Source organism: Ostrea edulis, chromosome 2 (assembly GCF_947568905.1).
Source record: "Ostrea edulis chromosome 2, xbOstEdul1.1, whole genome shotgun sequence".
Classification (NCBI taxonomy): Eukaryota; Metazoa; Mollusca; class Bivalvia; order Ostreida; family Ostreidae; genus Ostrea; species Ostrea edulis.
Window position 1 is genome coordinate 13,937,994 of NC_079165.1, and position 20,860 is coordinate 13,958,853.

A 20,860-nucleotide genomic window follows, 5' to 3' on the forward strand; every position below is an offset into this window, starting at 1 on the left:
TGGTATTGGCCTTCAAATTTTCCTAAGCCATGGAAAACTTCTTTTTAGGCTAGTAGCGATTTCATTGTCACATTTTCATTTTGTTTTTTGACAACTTCTACTTTCTTCACCAAGTTCATCTGCGAAAAAGTTTTCAACCCAAGAATCGGTGTTGCGTCGAAATCAACAACGTAAAATTCGGCATCACTACTTTGAGAGTTATTCTGTGTTTTCAGATTTAGGTTCAATCTACCCAGCGGTTTCACTACTTTGTTTCCATACGTCGTTAAGTTGACACGTGTTTGTTGGAGTTTTGCGTTCTTTAATTTGCTGAACAAGCCCTTCGGGATAACGTTTGTTTCGGCGCCCGTGTCTTAACTTGAACTTCACAATTTTGTTCTCTATATTGACGAGTGAATACCATGAGTTGTCTCCCTTTGAATGATTCTGTGATTCTACTGTGTGAACTTTGAGTTCGCCTATGTATAGCTGATTGTCTGATGAGTCAGACTCTACATCAAAGTTTTCTACTTCATGTATTCTTTTCTTGGTAAAACATTGCTTTGCGAAATGATTAGGTTTCTGACACAAGCTTTTTCCGTATGCTGGACAAAAATTGGGCTTATGATTGTTGCCACATTTCTTGCAGTCAAATGTTTTTCTATGTTGACTGTATGCAGGGGTTTTGAGTCTGTTGATATGATTTTTTCTGGTTTGTTTGCGCTACAGGGAAGTGTTCTTTTGTGTGAAATTTCTTTGAGATTGCATCTACCTGAGCTTCACCTTTAATTGCCTTCAATTGCTTTTTACTTGCCTCGACTGCCCTACACATATCTACAACTTTTGCGAGCGTTGGGTTGTCACTTCCTCGCAAGAGCCTTTCTCTCAATCTTTCATCCTGGATACCAAATATGATTCTTATCATTGAGTTTGTTTGATCACCGTACTCACAGTTTTTAGCCTTTGTTTTCAAACCATTGACGAGTTGGTCGAGGGTTTCCCCTTCGGTTTGTTTTCTTTCCCAGAACAGATACCGTTCAATTAGTGTGTTTTGCGGGGCATACACTAATCTTTGAATTTATCGAAGACTGCTTGAATTTTGTCTTTTGTCATCATCTTCCGTCTAGGCGAAATTATTGAAAATTTCTATACCTTCCTCTCCGATGACGTGAAGCAAAATGGGTACTTGGATTTTTTTCATCCTTTTTATCTTTTCCACTTGCCTTTAGGTACAGATCGAAGCGCGGGGACCAACGTCTCCAGTTTTCGAACAGATTACCGCTAAATAATAGCGCATCAGGTGGTCGAAATTCATTCATATTGTCTATATTTCATCAGTTTCTTCTGATGCCCTGTGATGTTTGTAATACACACACGTCGACATAACTGTACTACATTTAATATTGCTGAATAATTTGATTGGTTACACAAAATACTGCGCGTGCGTGCTAAGCCAAATATATTTATAGAAATGAATGCGGATTCCCCAACTAAGATTAGATTACGCGTACAGATAAACGTGTAAACATAATATGACAATACGGTAGCTAAATGTTTGATAAAGGTGGATACATCATGAGTGAAATTTCCATCACCCAGTCGTCACACTGCAATGCGATTTGCACGGTTTTAAGGATCTTGCGTCTTGCTGACACGTAGTTACAAAATAACATTGCATATTTTGCATTTGCAGAAAACAAATTCTTTGAGTGATGTTTTTACAGGAATGAAATTGATAACTTAATATTTGCTGCAGTATGCTATTACTAAATGACATTGATCACTAGATTGTGTAATCGCCGATTACATATTTATAAGTCTTCCAAACGAAAGTTGGAAATTTATTGTTTTTACTCGGTTCTTCTTCCGCTTCTTTCTCGCGCCTAAAACTCTCCGACAACGTTCTCCGTAACCAGTTGATGAAGATAATGTATATTCAAGGATATGATAGGCCAATGTATCTAGATGTAAAGACATGTTTCTATTTTCAGATTGAAGTGGGTTAGGTTACATTTAGAGGGGGTCGAATCGGGGTGGTGTTTAACATAGAGCTCTCTGGGGAACAATGGATTCCAAAATTCAACAGATATAACTTGACAGATATGGTGGGAGAGAATCCTTGGATCTCTTAAAATGAAAAGAGAATGACAGGGCCTACAAATTGGGTCAAGTGACTTCAAAGACCGTGTCCTCTCACCATGAACATTAAATCTGGTATAACTTTAAAATGGGACTGATAACGACAGGGGACCTTGAGAAATGGTAAGAGGATGACACGACCTGCAAACTAGTATCAAAGTAAAGTGATTCCAGTGACCTTGACCTCTGACTGTAGAATATAAAATTGGTATTGCTTAAAAACCAGGAGCCCGTTTTACAAAACAACTTACGACAAAGTCACAAGTTTTAACTCGTATTACACATCCATTACTTTAAATGAATGAAGTAAAACTTTTCTGAGGCTTAATTTTCAACATTTAAAAAAATAGTTTGTATTTGGTGTGAATTATCTTACAAAATGCGCATCTGGTGCATCAAAATTGGTACCGTATAAATTTTACATTATGACCACTGGGTCGAGGCCTCTGCTGGTGGACTGTTAGTCCCCCAGGGTCTCTACAACCCAGTAGCTAAGTACTTCGTTACTAGCTTGAAAATACAGATGTACATTCAATTGCTGGAATAAAATTTAGAAATTCATTTTAAAATTAAGGATTATCTCCCTCATGCATAGCTCTTATCCTTGGACGAATTTGGCTCCATTTGTTTGGCACTCTATTGTTCATTTTAACTCTCACAAGTTTATTGTTATTTCGAATTTCCAAAATTACGGCTTGAGTATCATTGAAGAGACATTATTTGTCGAAATGCGCATCTGGTGCATCAAAATTGGTACCGTATAAGTTTTACATTGTAATAAAAAAGAAAATTCCTGTATGCAAAAGTTGGTCGTAAGTTCTTTTGTAAAACGCACCCCAGGTCTGATAGAGACATGGAATCTTCAGAAATGATAAAAAATTAGTAGCAAGGTCAAATAGATAATGACCTTTACCTCTAACCTTAAACATATAAGCTCGTATAATTTTAAAACTAGAATTGATAGATATATTGGATCTTCGGAATTGATAAGAGGATGATAAGAATTAAAAACCAGCATCACGGTCAATTGGGTCTAGTGACCTTGACCTCTGATCTTAGACCATTAACTTAGTATTACTCAAGAACTAGGGCTTATAAAGAGGTGGAATCTTAAAAAAGGATATAAGGATGATTGGATCTACAAATTGGTATCAAACTCAAGTGACCTTGACATTTAACCTTGAACATAATCGGATATAACTTTAGAACACGGACTGATATTGACATTGATTCTTCTGAAATGATAAAAGGATGTAGTGATCTAAAAACTAGTATCTACAGTAACCTTGAACTTTGATGTTGATTGCAAAAACTTGTATAAATTTAAAACTGGGACAAATTGATATCAAGCTGAAATTACTCCATTGGCCTTGACATCTGACCTTGAACATTATCTGATATAACTTTTTAACTCGAATTGATATTGACATGGATTATTTGACCTTAATTGCAAAAAACTTGGGCATATATAGATATGGGATCATTAAAAAAATATTTAGCAATTTTCCATTATCACTTGCATATGGTGTTTATATCTCTCAACTGATTCGATACGCAAGAGCTTGTTCTGCGTATAGTCAGTTTTTAAATCGACGCAAGCTACTGACAAACAGGTTGATGGTACAGGGGTGTCAACAGTCTTGATTGAAGTCAGCATTTCACAAATTCTATGTTCGTTATAACGATCTAGTTCGTCAATACAACCTATCATTGGGTCAAATGCTGTCTGACGTGTTTCATACCGATTGTTAGGCCGTTCTTAGCACACTGATTTTGACTACGAATCACTCCTTTTACCTGATCAGGATATAGGCTCACGGCGGGTGTAATCGGTCGACAGGGGATTCTTACTTCTCCTAGGACCCTGATCCCACCTCTGGTGTGTCCAGGTGTCCGTGTTTGCCCAACTATCTATATTGTATTGCTTTTAGGAGTTACACAATCTAATTAAAATTAGATCCTTTGATCCGCTCACGTAAATTGCTACCGGATCAAAGAATCTCATTTTAATTAGATTGAGGAGTTACAGTACACGACGCGAGTTTTATACACCCCATCGTGGAAAGACCACGGTGGAAAATCCACGGAGATACACCGTGTCCTCCGTGTTCCACGGTGTGTGTTATTTGCGGATGCACACAGTTTCTAGGAGCTTTGTTCTGGCCACGGGCGCCTTGTAGGAGATGTGAAAATGTACCACAGGCCAAATAATCATGATAAGGGTGGAATTTTAAGAAAAGAAAAAATGGCAATACTCCCCCCCCCCCCCCGATACTTATATTGTTTTTCAGCATTTTGAGCCAATTCCAACGATACCAAACACTATATATTATGTTTTTGAGAAAACCTGGTTTTGAATTTTTTCTTTTAGTCTTCTTTCTTCATTAGAATATTCTTAAATTCTATGTTTAAATAATGCATACTTGCAGGCAATTCTCTTTCTCTCTCTCTCTCTCTCTCTCTCTCTCTCTCTCTCTGACAAATGCGCTGTTTAACATACTTACTTCCATCATATTGTGTTAATATTCATCTTGACAAATATAACTTGATCCAATATAGCAATTAGAGCATTGTCGATGATTAACAAATTGGAATTAATTTATTACGTAATTAATAGAAGCAAAAATACAAACCATCGAAAGATTTATTTTTAAAATCCCGAGTTAATTACATTTGACCGAGACTTATGTTCAATGTACTTCGATAGAGGTTTTCATAACAAAAAAAAATGTTCATCAAGAATGTCTGGATAATGCAATGATTTTTGTATAATAAGAATATACCATGCAAATTCCTAAGGTCTTTGTCGCAGTATAACTAAATTACGGTTAGCTAGTTTGGATTTTGACTTCTTATGATAATTGTGAAATATATTGGGTCGGTGCGATATCAGATCTAGTCTAAGATCACGGGTATCTTGCGCCGACCCAATATATTTCACACTTTCCGCAAGAAACCAAGCACTTCGGTTGATTTCAAATACACGGATTAACTGACCCCAAATTGTTCTAGTAAGGCAAAAACCCCTTCGAATTTGCATGGAATGTACAAGTTATACACAGGTCATTGTTATATTCATACATCATAGTACCGCTAACCCGACAAACATTTTTTTTATTTTAAATAAGTTATTGAATGACGAAGTATGACCAAACTGCAGATTGAACTTTATAGAGCCCCGTGCTAACATTGCTTATATTTTTCAGTGTATCAGAAGGGATATGTTGCCGGTTCAGTTGTTAAAAATTCTTGACAAGCAATAAGATAACAAAAAAAAATGGTGCTTAAATTGTCCGATTACGAAAACCTTAAATTGTTTACATGTGTGTGTGTGTGTGTGTGTGTGGGGGGGGGGGGGTAGTAGTCTGAAACTGTCTCAATTCCCCCTTCCGATTTCAGTTTCTTAATCGCGCAGTGGGTAGGTCGCTGCAAGGCTAAATCCTTAACTACGTGCCTGTAACCAGTATTTAAGGATGTAAAATCTCGGTGTCAAATGCAACTAGTTCATGAAAAAATATTAATATTAATATAAACAGAAATGGCTTAACGATTATTTGCTTTTATTCATATACGCTATCGATTACTAAAATCTTCAATTGCTATATGAAATCATTTTAAAATTTAAATGGATTAGAAAATGAAAGCAAGCGAGAGAGAGAGAAAGAGAGAGAGAGAGAGAAAGAAAGAGAGAGAGAGAGAGAGAGAGAGAGAGAGAGAGAGAGAGAGAGAGAGAGAGAGCAGTGTTTTCAATAAGATTTTGAATAGAAGGGAAAAAAAATGTTATAGCAGGAAACCCAAGCTCGGCGAGGGGTCTGGGAGCATTTTTGAAGCTTTTTTCTTGCTTCTCATGCTATCAAAAAGTACATGTTACATGAAATTCCTACCACTTGTAACTGAACTTAAATTGCTGTTTTGATATCCCCTTTTTACTCCAGCCAACCTATTCCTAAATTCTGACAGCCATATATATATAATTTTGACAAAAAATAGACAACCCTGCAAAAATTTCATGTTAAATATACATGTAATACAGATTTACTCCCCATCACATACATTTTGTAAAAGTTATAATGTGGAAAACATACACAAAGTAGTACTGCATGCTTACCTGCTTCTCAAGAAAATTAATGACTGTACTTTGAATTATTTTATAATTCACGAGAAATATAGATTTAACATTAAATTTGATGAGGAAATTCTGGTAGCTTGTAAGAATGTCTTTGAATCACGAACTTATATGACAGAAAAAATATACCGGTCTAAAAATATATAGATATACTGTTTTTGTTATTTAATCTTTACCTCGTTTTGAGGTTGGTTGAGAAAAATCTTCGATTTTCCTATTTGGCATGACTGTAGACCTCGAAGATTTCGTCTACCACATGGACCCAATCGGCAATCCTCGGCTGACACCATTTCGCTCAAAACGAATACGGAATAGTGTGCGAGGTATGAGCCACTCGAGGAGCTCCGAACTGCATGGGGACCAGTTGATAATCACGTTAATCTGGGTCATTGATATAATTCTATTGACGCCGTATTTTTCAAACGCATAAACGATACGGATTTCGATATATTTATTTATACTTAACCAAGAATGTTTACAGCTTACGATGTCGGCAGAAATCTCGAAGACTGAAATATCAGCCGGCAAAATTTCTTCTACAGGCGGTTAATTTTGCCGGTTGCCGGCTCTTATTGAAAACACTGGAGAGAGAGAGAGAGAGAGAGAGAGAGAGAGAGAGAGAGAGAGAGAGAGAGCATTGGTAATCATTGATTATAATATTCATGAATATATGCAGATACGGAAAGTTTAATACGTTCACTATAAATCTTGAAAGTACAATTTCTTTCTGATTAATTATCCATCCGCTTTCATTCTGATATTTTTTTTTTATTTCCCATATTGTTTTCTTTACATGTTAAATTTTTCGGCTGGTCCGGGTTAGGACTAATGAATGAGTGCCCCCCCCCCCCCCCCCCCCCCTTCTAAAACGATGTTACGCGCTTAGCTGTCCATCTCCCTCTCAGTCTAAAATAAATACAAGCTACATGTATATATACTACAACATCATTAGATTTACTGGATAATTCTTCGATTTAACCTTCATAGTACATGCTTTTGCAAGCGGACTTTCTTGGCATTTTTTTTCCATCTTCGCTAGCCAAGATTATTCGTCCACGAAGGCACAGTTGACCCAAAACCCATTACTAGCGGATATGAGATGAATCCCTCCCCCCCCCCCGTATTAACGAGAAAATGTCTGCATTTTTATTAGCTCTTCTGAGCCGAAGGCTCTAAGAGCTAATCATATGGCCATATGTCTGGCGTGCGGTGTGCGTCAACTTTTTGGAAAAAGGGCTATATCTCAAGAACCCCTTGGCCATTTTTTGTCAAATTTGTCACAGGGTATTCTTGGCCCAAGGGCTTTCATTTGTATTAAACCTAGGGTTGTGACCTTTTAACAAGGGGAGATAATTAGGAAAATGCAAACAAAAGTAGTGGTTGCTAAAAAATCTTCTTTTCAAGAACCACTGGGCAAATTATCACCAAACTTATGCATAAGGATGAGAATAGGTTGTAGATAAAAAATTGTTCAAGGCATCATCCTGGGGCAAAGGGTGTGGTCCCAAGGTCACTTCAAAGTTGACATTAAATTTCGTTTTGTTAAAACTTTGATATTTGCTTAGTATAAGGACTAGGATAATCAAATTTTGTCAGTCGATGCATCTTAGGACCTAATATCATGTTTTCTAAAAAGTAGGTCATGGTGACCTACTTTTAGAATTTCGCAGGTAGTTATTATTAAATGGATTTTGATGCATATCTTTTTGAGCCAGTGATCATCAAAAGTTGTCAGTTGATGGATCATGGGACGTTGAACCGCGTCCTGTGAAAAGTATGTCACCATGACCTACTTTCTGAACTTTATGGCTAATCATTTATGAATACATTTTAGGTTGCTATTTCAGATACCGAGAGGTTTAGAATCATTAAAACTTGTAAGTGGATGCGTCTAGAGATCTCAAAACATCTTTATAAAAAAGAGGTCACAGTGACCTACTTTTGGAATTTTGCAGACATTCAAATTTCACATTTTCAATTTTAGATGCATATTTTAGACACTATGAAAGCTAGGATCATCAAACTTTGTCAGTTGATGCATCTTGAGTCTTCATAGTTTGTTGACCAAAAAGTAGGTCACCGTGACCTACTTTTGGAATTTGACGGCTATATTTGAATATTTCAGATACTATTTGACTTAAAATCATCAAACTTTGTCAGTTGATGGGTCTTGAGTCTTCAGTGTGTCGACCAAAAAGTAAGTCACTGTGACATACTTTTGGAATTTGACGTTTATATCTGAATATTTCAGATACTATTTGACTTCAATTATCAAACTTTGTCAGTTGATCTATCTTGAGTCTTTCGAGTGTGTCGACCAAAAAGTAGGTCACTGTGACCTTCTTTTGGAATGTGACGGCTATATTTGAATACTATTTGACATGTCAGTTGATACATCTTGAGTCTTCAGTGTGTTGACCAAAAGTAGGTCACCGTGACCTACTTTTGGACAGTTACATTAAAATTTTCAGGTACTATTTGACTTAACATTATCAAACTTTGTTAATTGATGAATCTTGGTTAGTGAGAATTTTTGCCTGTACTACAATGTATCATAAGAGCGATTCTCATGGGCCTCTTGTTTCAATCGTTGTCGACTGTATACTTTGTGATATTTCAAGACTACATGTACTAAATTCAATTTATTGGATATCATAACCATTATGCAACGATGTCAAAAATATAAAGAGAAAAAGCTGTTATATATACATTTAGTAAATAATACATGCGTGTAATAAAGTATTTATCAAGTTAGAAAAAAAAATCGTGTTATTATTAATGTGAAGTATGGGCATTCTAGATAGGGGAGCACATTTTATTTTATTATTTTCTTAATGAAAGTACGGAGTTTTCTAAAGGTTTGTTTAAAAGTAAAGATATGTTTAATTTTCATTTGTTTAGGTGATAAAAATTTGATTCTTTGCTCACATTGCATCACAGTTGAGTACATCATGAAACTCATCTATGTATACAGCAGACTTTAATACCAGGTTGAAGCTAGCAGCCACTGACCAGCGGCCAATAAGCACGTAAAAGCTAGCAGCCACTAAGGAAAATCATCAAAGGACTGAGAGTACTCATAGAAAAATATTTAATTTGAAACCTATTCTAAAGGAATTTTTATACCCCCCGAACAAAGTTCTGGGGGTATATAGGAATCACTCTGTCTGTTTGCCTGTCCGTCTGTCTGTCCGTCTGTCTGTCTGTGCAGATTCGTGTCCGGGCCATAACTTCTTTGTTCTTTGACTAAGGCATACCATATTTGGCACACAGGTGGATCACCATGAGACGATGTGTCGAGTACCTTCATGACCTCTATATTACCTTGACCCTTGACCTCAAGGTCAAAAGTAAAGGTTTTTTACAATGGATTCGTGTCCGGGCTATAACTTCTTTGTTCTTTGACATAGGCATACCATATTTGACACATGAGTGTATCACCATTTGACGATGTGTCATGTACCTCCATGACCTCCATATGACCTTGACCTCAAGGTCAAAATTAAAGGTTTTTACAATGGATTCGTGTTAGGGCCATGACTTTTTTGTTCTTTGACATAGGCATACCATATTTGACATATGAGTGTATTACCATGAGACGATGTATCGAGTACCTTCATGACCTCTATATGACCTTGAACTTTGACCTCAAGGTCAAAATTGATTATAGGGTTTTCACATAGTCATACCATAAGACATAGGTGTATCACCATGAGACTATGTGTCATGTACATTCATGGCCTTTTTATGACCTTGACCTTTGATCTCAAGGTCAAAATTATAGGTTTACGCCATGGATTTGTGTTCGGACTATATCTTCCATTTTCTTCTACAAAGGCATACCATATTTTTACACTCAGGAAAGAGGTAATTTATACCTATTAACAACACCCTTTGGGAGATTAGGGTAAGCGGGGGTTATTGTTAGTGAGCATTGCTCACTGTACCTCTTGTTTAATTTAATTAATGTTTTGAATTAATAAATGTCAATCGATACACTCATGGGCAATTTAACTCAGATGAGAGATTGTACATCAATGGTGAAATGAATTTATATCAGTAATTTGTAATGAAAGGATGAAAGGAAATAAAATTGACCACGCATTTCATTTTCTGATCTTTCTGAAGAATTAATTTCTCAGCTTACATGCACGGAAGTAAGTGCACATTGATAATTTAGCTCAACAGAATATTACAATCTTAGTCATTAAGTACTTATGAATAGATTGATATGATAGGGAAAACTATATGATGTGGGGTGCTTTATTATCTCAAGACTGATCTTTGAGGTAGAGAGTACTAAGGGCTACTCGATGCCATGTACAGAAGAGATCTAAGATACCCGGAAGTATTGTTTAGCTCACCGGAACTTTAACATTTTTCGTTTCTCGTAATGAAAGAAGGGGATTTATGACTGCTTTTCCAGCATTAATCTTTGAAGACAAGACGGAAGGAACGTCAAGACAAGGTAAAGGACCCCTACGACTATCATTTACCGCTTTCAGTTTAGGGCTGTAGTGGTACCACCCGGTGGCTCCTGGGGGTCGGGACAAATTTCAGAATTGTTATACTGTCTGATTAGATAAAATACTACAACAAAGCGTATAAAGAACATCTAGAAATTTGTCACTTTGCGCAACATTTGCCCTAAATATGACGGAAACTGAAAAAGATTTTGACGGTGATGAAGATATGATATTATGCCGGACTCACGAAGGGGGGAAATTATGATTCTGATAGTAGTGACGATAATACGCCTAGCAAAATACAGAAAAAAACCTGTAAGAAAGCAAGTTATCACACAGAACAATAGACGACGTGAATACCAATATAAAATCAGGAAAAAAAAACAACAAGGACACAGAATCAGCAAAGGACATCATGAACAAAATAGAATTAGCGAAAGACACAATGGAGAACACAGAATCAGTGAAAGACATCATAGACAGCCCAGAATCAGCGCAAGACATCATGCACAAAACAGGATCAACAAAAGACACTATAGACAACAAAGAATCAGCGAAATACATCATAGGCATAATAGGATCAGCGAACGACACCACAGGTAACACAGAATCAGCGAAATAAATCATAGGCAACCCAGAATCATCGAAAGACACCCTTGGCGACCCAGAACCAGCACAAGACACCATAGATAACCCAGAATCACCGTAAGACATCATGCACAACACAGAGTCAACAAAAGACACTATAGACAGCACAGAATCAACGAAATACATCATAGGCAACATAGAATCAGTGAAAAACACCATAGGCAACATAGCATCAACGAAAGACATCATTCACAACACAAAATCAGCAGTTGAAACAGAGCAGAACGTATATTCTAATGTTCTAACAGAGGTCACACACGACTGTGAGGTGCATGTACCCAAAGAGAGCATGACTACTTCTCTCACAGTGGAACAATTAGATCAAATACTTAGTGCTATTGGTGACATCCCTTGCGATGACGTGATAGTTGAGCTTACCACTACAGATGAAGGAAACATCATCAAGATTGACATAATCTAATCATACGTTAGGTAACGATTCACAAGATGCAGAAAGTACAACATATGAAGGCAGTTTCGATGTAATTGAAGATTCTTCAGATGAATATGTACTTCCAAGTGGAGGTAAGAGAAAATGGCTTGGTAGTTCAAGTTCTCTGGGGAAGAAAAAAAAATGAAACGTACATTTAGAAAGACAAAAAATATCTGTACTAATGCAAATGAATGTGAAGACAGTTGCAACAACAGTGTTAATAAACCATCTACTTGTACGAGTAGTACATTGAGATGTAGACGAAAGCAAAGAAACACAACAGAAAGCCAAGCAGCTTTGCAATAAAGGAAAGGCATACACAAACTGCAAGGGCAGTAAAATCTTCGGGAGAACATAGAAAGAAACAACTTGCAAATGCAAGTACAAATGTCAAGACAAAATCAGTAACACCCAGAGGTCGGATATATTTCACAGTTACTGGAATCTATCATACGATCGTCAAAGAAATTTCATAAGGTGTCATGCTATAATGACAGAAAAGCGTGGAAAAACCAAAAATCCAGAAGAAAAATCAAGAAGGAAACACACTATTCATTATTATTTGCCTATGGATGAGAGCAAGGTAGAGGTATGTAAGAAGACATGTTTTGGAACATTGGATATTGGTGAGAAAACAGTTACGTACGCATTAAAGAAGAAAAAGAACCATTTCTCTTCAACATACAATAGAGGAAAACATTCCAAAGAACAAAATTCCAGAGGACGATAAAAATTGTATCAAAAACCACATCCCTTCATGCCCAAGAACAGAATCTCATTACTGTAGATAATCTACTGAGAGAGAATATTTGGACATTTCTCTATAAATAAGAAAAATGTACAATTTGTACACCGAGAAGTGTAAAAAGGAGTGCAATGAGGCACAGAAATATTGGCTGTATGATAAAATATTTGGTACCGAGTTCAATGTATGGTTTCATAGGCAAGAGAATGATATATGCGCATTTTCTGATGCATTTTGAAAAATTAAAGCAGGAAGCAACGCTGGGAAAGCAAGAAGATAAACAGAGATCAACTGAAAATGTGATGATCTAAAATATCCACTTTGATTTGCAAAAGTTACTTGTCACTCCTAATTGTAAAAGTAAATAACTTATACTACAGCAGAAAACTTGCTACTTACAACTTCACTATATTTGATGTAGTTACTAAAGAAACAGTTTGCAACATGTGGTAGAATCCATAGTAAAGCGAGAAAACTGTGGCGCTTCATGTCTTCTTGACTACAATAAAAGTGTGGGGTCAGTTGATGAACTGGTGTACTATTCAGACAGTTGCACCTGACAACAACGAAATTTCCCATTTAGTGGGATGTTTCTCTACTCGATTGTTAATCTTCCAATTCAAAAGATAACAAGCACATATTTTGAAAGAGAGCACTCACAAATGGAGGGAGATTCTGTTCACGGTACTATTGAACGATCCACAAAACATATAGATATGTTTTCTCCCAGTGATTGGATGCTTGGTGTCGGCAATGCTAAAGTAAAGCCACCCAAGTATGTAGTGAAGGAGTTGGAACACAGAGATGTATTAGATTTCAAAAGTCTTACAGATGACTGTGTAGGCAACAGGGTTTTTACAGAAGATGGATCAATAGTAAAATGGAACAATATCCATTCATTTCAGTATCGAAAGGAAGATCCTACCAAGATATTTTTCCAATACGAAATCAGTCAGCCAGAATATACATCAATTGATAGTGAGGGAAGAAGCAGTGTAGGAAAGCTGAAACACATGAAAAATTACATGTAAAACCACTTTACTCAGCCTTATCCCAATATCAGATGCCAAGTTCAAAGATCTAATGAATATATGCAAGAAAAACATTATTCCTCAGAGTTTCTACTCACACCTTCCTTACAAGGGGAATGTGTGCAACGTTCTGGAAGAACCCGATGAAGAAGACAGTTCAGATTGACTCAAGATTACAGTAGAGCATCTCATAATCTGTGCACTGTGTGGCTTTTGTTTGTCGGTTTTGCCAAGTAGCATTCCAAGAATTCATTTTTATTCACATGATTCCATTTAAACAAACCCACAAAACAGGTTTGATTCTTTTTTCTGATGTTGATGCGTAATTCGATGTTGATGCGTGTTCTATTCATCTATCTGGTTTTTGTAGATCCCATTTTCGAAGATGTCTGATATAAATGTAGCTACCCATTGATGATTATTTGTGAATGTTAGTAGATTAGCAAGCAGAACTGATATTCTTAATGTTGATTTGTGGGATGAAATAATGAAAGTATTTTTCACACTATGCATGGGTTTGTGTTTTGTTGAATGACAAATTCATATATTTTTGTTTTGAAATAGTACATCCTGTGAAGTACACATGTACAAACTTCTGTGTTCCATTTTATAAATGGAATGAATAAATGATTTTTTGAACATGATTAACTTACGTAGTATCTGTTTCATTTCCATTCTGGATAATTTAAAAAGGCGGTAAGTGGAAGTTACGACCTTAAGTAAAGTAAACAATGATTGAATACTACCAAACGAAAAGGACGTATATGTTAAAATAGGTTAAATCGATTTAGACACTTTGTACCATATCAACAAGTTTTGGATCAGCGTTCTGATTTTCTATGTGTTTTTCTCTCTTATTTGAAGTCAAACTTTGCATACACATACGACCGTCTGCCTTTACAGCGACGATATGTCCAGGGGTCCGTGTTTTCTTAACTATCTATTTTACATTGCTTATAGGAGTTATGAGATTGATCACTGTTCGTTATCTTCACTTTTCATGAATGCAAAGGATTATTGTAAATAGATAAAACGTCGTCGATTTATCTAAATATCCAGTTGAAGGCCACAGCAAGAGTTTTTTTTTCTCCTCGTGTAGAAGCTTTTGAGTAAACCGTGCTTCATAAGAATATAAAAACAGGTCAGCTTATAAAGGAGCACTATTCGTGCTCATGGAAATTCCAACAGACTGTTGGGAGACCTGATCTCCAATCTGAAAAACCACTGAACTAGAAAATACAAAACTTATGTGAAAGGTTCCTTAATGAAATGCAAAAATAACAGTCCCGGAACCACAATAAGGGATTAGGATATATTGGACATTTTTCAAAAATCTTTTTTTTTCCACCAACAACGTACCACAAATTTAGACCATTGCTTAGCGCCCAGGGCCGCAGCAGTGAGAGTTCTTTCATTTCCCTATGCCTGCTGCGAGAGGGAATATCCGTTTGAAGGTCATATAAGAAAGATCCCACTACTAAATGCCGAGTGTTTGGCGAAGGAGCAATGACTACTAATATTTAGGTCTTAGATTAAACGCGGCCATGTCATAAGCGGGGCTATAACTCACGATCTTCCGGTTAATAAGCGAAGGCCCTACCACTGAGTTACCGCGACCGGCCAGGATTAGTAATGTTAATTTGCAAACATCCACACGAAGTGTAGATTCAAGTTTGCTCAAATTATTCCCTCACTTTGGGTGGGACCACAGTATGGAACTAAGGGAATATACAAGGAAAACTTCAAAAACTTTTTTCTCATACAGTGCCTGCCATGCGTAGTCATACATATGTATCAATATGCAAGCACCAAAAGATAGTGTAGGCTGAAGAAATAAATCCACCATATTGATACATGCATTACTTCAACTGATGAGAGCAATGATTGATTTGATGCGCGCATCAATTAAGTTTATTGTTCTCATCGATTCCAGTGATGGGCGCATCAAGGTGGAATTATTCGTCGCAACTTTACATTTGGAGATCGATGTAAATGATTTGATAATCTCTCTAATTGAAGATATCTTTAGCTAATTATAACGCTTTCATATAAGTAATTAATGGGATTAACAATTCAATATTACTGTGGATTTGTTGAATTGAAGATGTCTCTAATTATATTCATGTAGTTGCTCTCTCTCTAAAACAATTATTGTGCGCATCAACTGAATCAATGATATCATTAATTCGATTGAGGAGAGCATCAATTCAATATTATTACGTGCATTAATATGATTGATTGATTGATTGTACAGTAGAATAGTTTAAATTCGTGAGGGCCAATTTTCGTGGATTACTGAATTTTTACGGGTTCGTGGGTGTATATATTTGTAAGAAAGATAACTCGAGAATGTCTTTATTGGTTGAGGATGTAAATTCGTGGGTGAGGAGTACTCACGAATTCCACGAAAATTGAACCACCACGAATTCTAATGATTCCACAGTATATTGTTTAACGTCCCCCACGAGAATATTTCACTCATATGGAGGAGTCACGCATTAATATGATATCAATAATTGAATTGAATGCGCGCAACAATTCAATTGAAGGGAGCAATAATTCATTTAATGCTTGCAATAATTGAATTCTTGCTCTCTTCAACTGAATTGTAACACGCATCAATTCAATTAATGCGCGCTCATCAATTCAGCGGAATGATTAATGCTATCAACAATTCAATTAATGTGCGCAATAATTCAGAATTGAAGATATTAATTATTTGCGGAGATATTTAATTGATTTGTTGCTCACATCAAATAAATTGATGATATCTTCAAATACTTAAATATATCTTCTATTATTTGAGTTTATGTTAATTTGGCGCTCAATACAAAAGTACGAAGTTATATATTTCCTTAAATCAGAGAAAGCTATATACAGTAAACCAACTATTATTCGGGTGCAATGAAATTTCGCGAGATTCGCGAGAACCTTATTATCGTGAATATCTCTAGTAGTGAACAAGTCCTTGAACGTCTGTCACAGGCCCGAAAAAGGTTCGATCGCGAAAATTACTCGCCGCGAACCAGTTTATCGCAGGTAAATTGCGAAATAAAAGTAGTTGCGAATAAAAGTTTGTTTACAGTAACTGAAGTGGTGGTCGTCACATAAATTAAGTAAAAACCACCATCAATTCGCGGCCAACAACTGAATTAGGTGACCGTCGGCAGTTAGACAACAGGTGAATTATGTTGTGGACGCCATTCAGCTTAAGTGGTTATCGCTAGATAAAAAGTGGCGGTTGCCATACAAGAAGTGGCTTCCGCCACTTAATTAAGTTGCGCCGCCAGGTAATGAATGCCAGTCACCACTTAAATTAAATGGCGGTCGCCAGCTCATTTAAATGGCGGTCGTTAGCTAAATCTATATCAATTCTCCATAGTACCAATACTAGTGATACTTTGTACTACGCGCAATTTTCTAAGGAAAATCATTGCAGTTTTATTAATAATTTCCTTGATCCTCAAAGACCCATCACCTTACGTCTTTTTTACCCTTCCTGAATATTTGAAAGACTAGACGTAAAGACCATCAATCTGTCTCGACCTAATAGGGCCACCACGTGGTACCTCTACGGCTTCAAACAGAATGCGTGGATTGATAAGTCTAGATATGGAGAATTTTTACGATGGAAAGACGAAATGCATTATACCGAGTAGTCTCTATACATTACATATACATATGAAAAAATCAAACGACCTAAACAATACTTTTGGGTATCCAGAGCTCTTCTTTACATGACATTGAGTACCCCTTAGTACTCTCTACCTTAATCAATGGATACATTGTCCTTGTCACCCTTCCTAGAGTAGAAATGGGGACTCGAAATATGTCCCGACCCCCGGGAGCCATCTGGTGGTATCACCACAGCCCCAAACCGAAAGCGGTAAATGATAATCATAGGGGTCATCTACCTTGTCTTAATGTTCCTTCTGCCTTGTCTTCAAAGATTAATTCCCTGAAAGCAGTAATAAAAACCCCTCTTTCATTACGAGAAACGAAAAATGTCGACGTTCAGGTGAGTTAAACAATACTTCCGGGTATCTGAGAGTTCTTCTTTACATGGCATCGAGTACCCCTTAGTACTGTCTACCTCAATCAATGGATACGTTGCCCTTGTTTCCCCTCAATTAATAGAAATAGGGACTCGAAATCTTGCCCGACACCCAGGAGCCACTGGGTGGTACCACTACAGCCCCAAACTGAAAGTGGTAAATGATAGTCCTAAGGGTCTTCTACCTTGCCTTGATGTTTCTTCCGCCTTGTCTTCAAAGATTAATGCTGGAGAAGCAGTCATAAAATCCCCTCTTTCATTACGAGAAACGAAAAATGTCAAAGTTCAGGTGAGCTAAACAATACTTCCGGGTATCCCAGAGCTCTTCTTGACATGGCATCGAGTACCCCTTAGTACTCTCTACCTCAATCAATGGATACATTGTCCCTGCCACCCCTGATAAAGTAGAAATAGGAGCTCCAAATCTGTCCCGACTGTCGGAAGCCACTGGGTGGTACCACTACAACCTCGAACTGAAAGTGGTGAATGCTAGTTCTAGCGGTCCTCTACATTACATTAATGTTCCTTCTGCCTTGTCTTCACAGATTACAACTCTAAAAGCAGTCATAAAACTCGTGTTATACGTTTTTCAGTAGGTAATGCGCAATGTCAAAATCAGGTGAGCTAATGCACAATTTTTGATAACAGTCACAGGATGAAGGTATTATTCCCCAGATATTACAGAGAAAGTGTTTGTTTCATTATTTAATCCTGCTTCCTTACACCCCTTACTCAAAAGATTTCCTTTGTTGACTTCTTTTGTTACAAAGCACTGGCTATCACTCTTTAGGTGAGCTAATTTACAGAAAAGATTGTTGAATGCAATACGATTTCAAATGTATTGGCACATGGAAATAGGATCAGTCTTGAGATAATAAAGCACCGGACATCATATAGTTTTACCTATCATATCAATCTATTCATAGGTACTTAATGACTAAGATTATAATATTCTGGTGAGCTAAATCATCAATGTGCACTTACTTTCGTGCATGTAAGCTGAGAAATTAATTGTTCAGAAAGATCAGAAAATGAAATGTGTGATCAATTTTATTTCCTTTCATTCTTTCATTACAAATTACTGATATAAAACCATTTCACCATTGTGTACAATCTCTCATGTGAGCTAAGTTGCCCATGAGTGTATCGATTGACATTTATTAATTCAAAACATTAATCAAATTAAAAATTTCCATTAGACTAGGTTTCAAATTAAATATTTTTCAATGAGTACTCTCAGTCCTTGATAATTTTCCTTAGTGGCTGCTAGTTTCTCCGTGCTTATTGGCTGCTGGCTAGTGGCTGCAAGCTTCAGCCTGGTGACTTTAATCACCTATTCCTAATTACAATGGAAACCTTACGTTAAAAATAAATCACTGCTTATGGTACACATTTCTTTGAGCTGCTATTTATCAAATTAAAATTACTGGCATGTGATTGTCGTTGTTCATGACCCTTCTTTTATTTGGTGAAATTGTGCTGCACGTACCGTGAAACAATGTACCGATGAGTGGTGGGAATAACACAGGTGTTTATATACAGGATGTCGAGAATTTGGGCGTTTCATGAAAAAGGTGTGAACGTTTGCAGGGAAGTCTACATACTGATATGTACCAAAAACACCAACGTATCATTAAACAACAATTGCAAGAATTGAATGATTTATAGTTAATTTCTAAATAATGAATGAGGTGGGGGGCATGCATGTTGGCCAAGCGAAACGTTTTTTGATGTGAATCATTTCGGAAATTATTTTGTTTTATCACTCGGAGGTACACGGTGGCATCGACGGAGGTACAGGTGACATCCACGGAGATACGCGGTGGCATCCACGGAGATCCTTCGTGAACTTCAATGTGTAGCTCGCGCGGAAAAAATAGAACTTCAAAGGTGCCGACAATTTTAGAGGTTCACTGTGTTTGGGGCAAATTTGTTCCAACGCGTTGCGTGGAACACGCATGCAACTCGTGTCATGTACTGTATGAGATTGATCACTGTTCGTTATCTTCATCTTTCATTTATACAACCAATACTTCGTATGGGAGACTTTATAATCGGTAGATTACAATCAGATCTTGTTTTTCCAAGTATCCATTGGTTTGGAATTTCCATAATACAAACATATAGTATATAACGGATACATTTGCAAAACAGACCCGTGTTCCTCTCGAGGCTGTCAACATATGTGTGTGAACACTCCTACGGGCCCCACGTGTCTCTGTGCTGAAGGTTTCCAACTCTTCACAGACAACTTGACGTGCATAGGTACCTCAATGTTTTTCTCTTAATGAAATCAAAGAAATGAACATATCATCAATAACCTACGGTAGTATCTGTGTCTTAACACTTTTGGGTACCTGTTTTTGGCTTAATTTGCAAATCGTATTTGAAATTGAGTTGACTTACTGCTTATTTGATTGTACACAATTTTTATTGCTATATTTTATATAGGCCGATCCAGGTTACACGAGAAACGTTTTATCGTGAACAATGAAACATTGTTTTCTATGTTGGAAATTAGTTCTTTTAATGGGGGAGGAGGCTTTTATCCATCGACACAGGTCCCGTATATTATTGAATCATTTACGGTGGACGCCAACTTAGATCTTATCTACTTTGTGGACGGACTTGATAACACTTTAAAGGAATTTAACATCCTCACTACGCAACTTAGAAAGTTATCATACATTCCTTATGCTAAAGGTAAGATGCTACGAAAAAAGTAAGAGTCAATGAAAAAGGTGAGGAGCTATGAAAAGGTAAAATACTATAAAGACATACACCAGGTCAGCGTGTTAATGGTAGTATCCTTACTTCATTTGTTAGATTATATCAGATCTATGGAAATTGTTAATGATATGATTTTTTACCTACATTGTGTTACTGAGAAACAAGATTGATTGAACCATGAAATCCTAACTAATGAAAACATTAGCAGTTTGTATATTTCATTTTGAAGCCCTTATATTTGACTGGATTGCTAATCTTCTTGGCTGGATCGAACCTACGCAGTCCAATATTCGTGCATTTTCTATTACTTCTGGTAAAATGTCAACAATTTATTCCGGTCTTCAAGAACCATCATCTCTAACAGTGGACGCCCACAATAGGTTTGTTGTACAGTTACAATTTTATCATCAGATTGGGATTATTGTACAGTGATCACTTAATAATCAAAATGGGATTATTGTAAATATTAGAAGGGGTTAGTTTACAATGATCACTTAAAGATAGACCAC

General features: G+C 36.7%; 2 protein-coding genes across 2 annotated transcripts in view; both read left to right on the forward strand.

Moving 5' to 3' along the window:
• LOC125679644 (low-density lipoprotein receptor-related protein 4-like) overlaps positions 1-20,860 on the forward strand; it is a 408,142-nt gene that overhangs the window by 26,610 nt on the left and 360,672 nt on the right. The window lies entirely within an intron of this gene.
• LOC130052395 (low-density lipoprotein receptor-related protein 2-like) overlaps positions 19,685-20,860 on the forward strand; it is a 199,338-nt gene continuing 198,162 nt past the window's right edge. Inside the window, exons 1-3 of the mRNA XM_056157240.1 lie at positions 19,685-19,886; positions 20,073-20,324; positions 20,581-20,731. Coding sequence (XP_056013215.1) covers positions 19,805-19,886; positions 20,073-20,324; positions 20,581-20,731 — 485 coding nt within the window. The 5' untranslated portion in view covers positions 19,685-19,804. The remainder of the gene's footprint in view (positions 19,887-20,072; positions 20,325-20,580; positions 20,732-20,860) is intronic.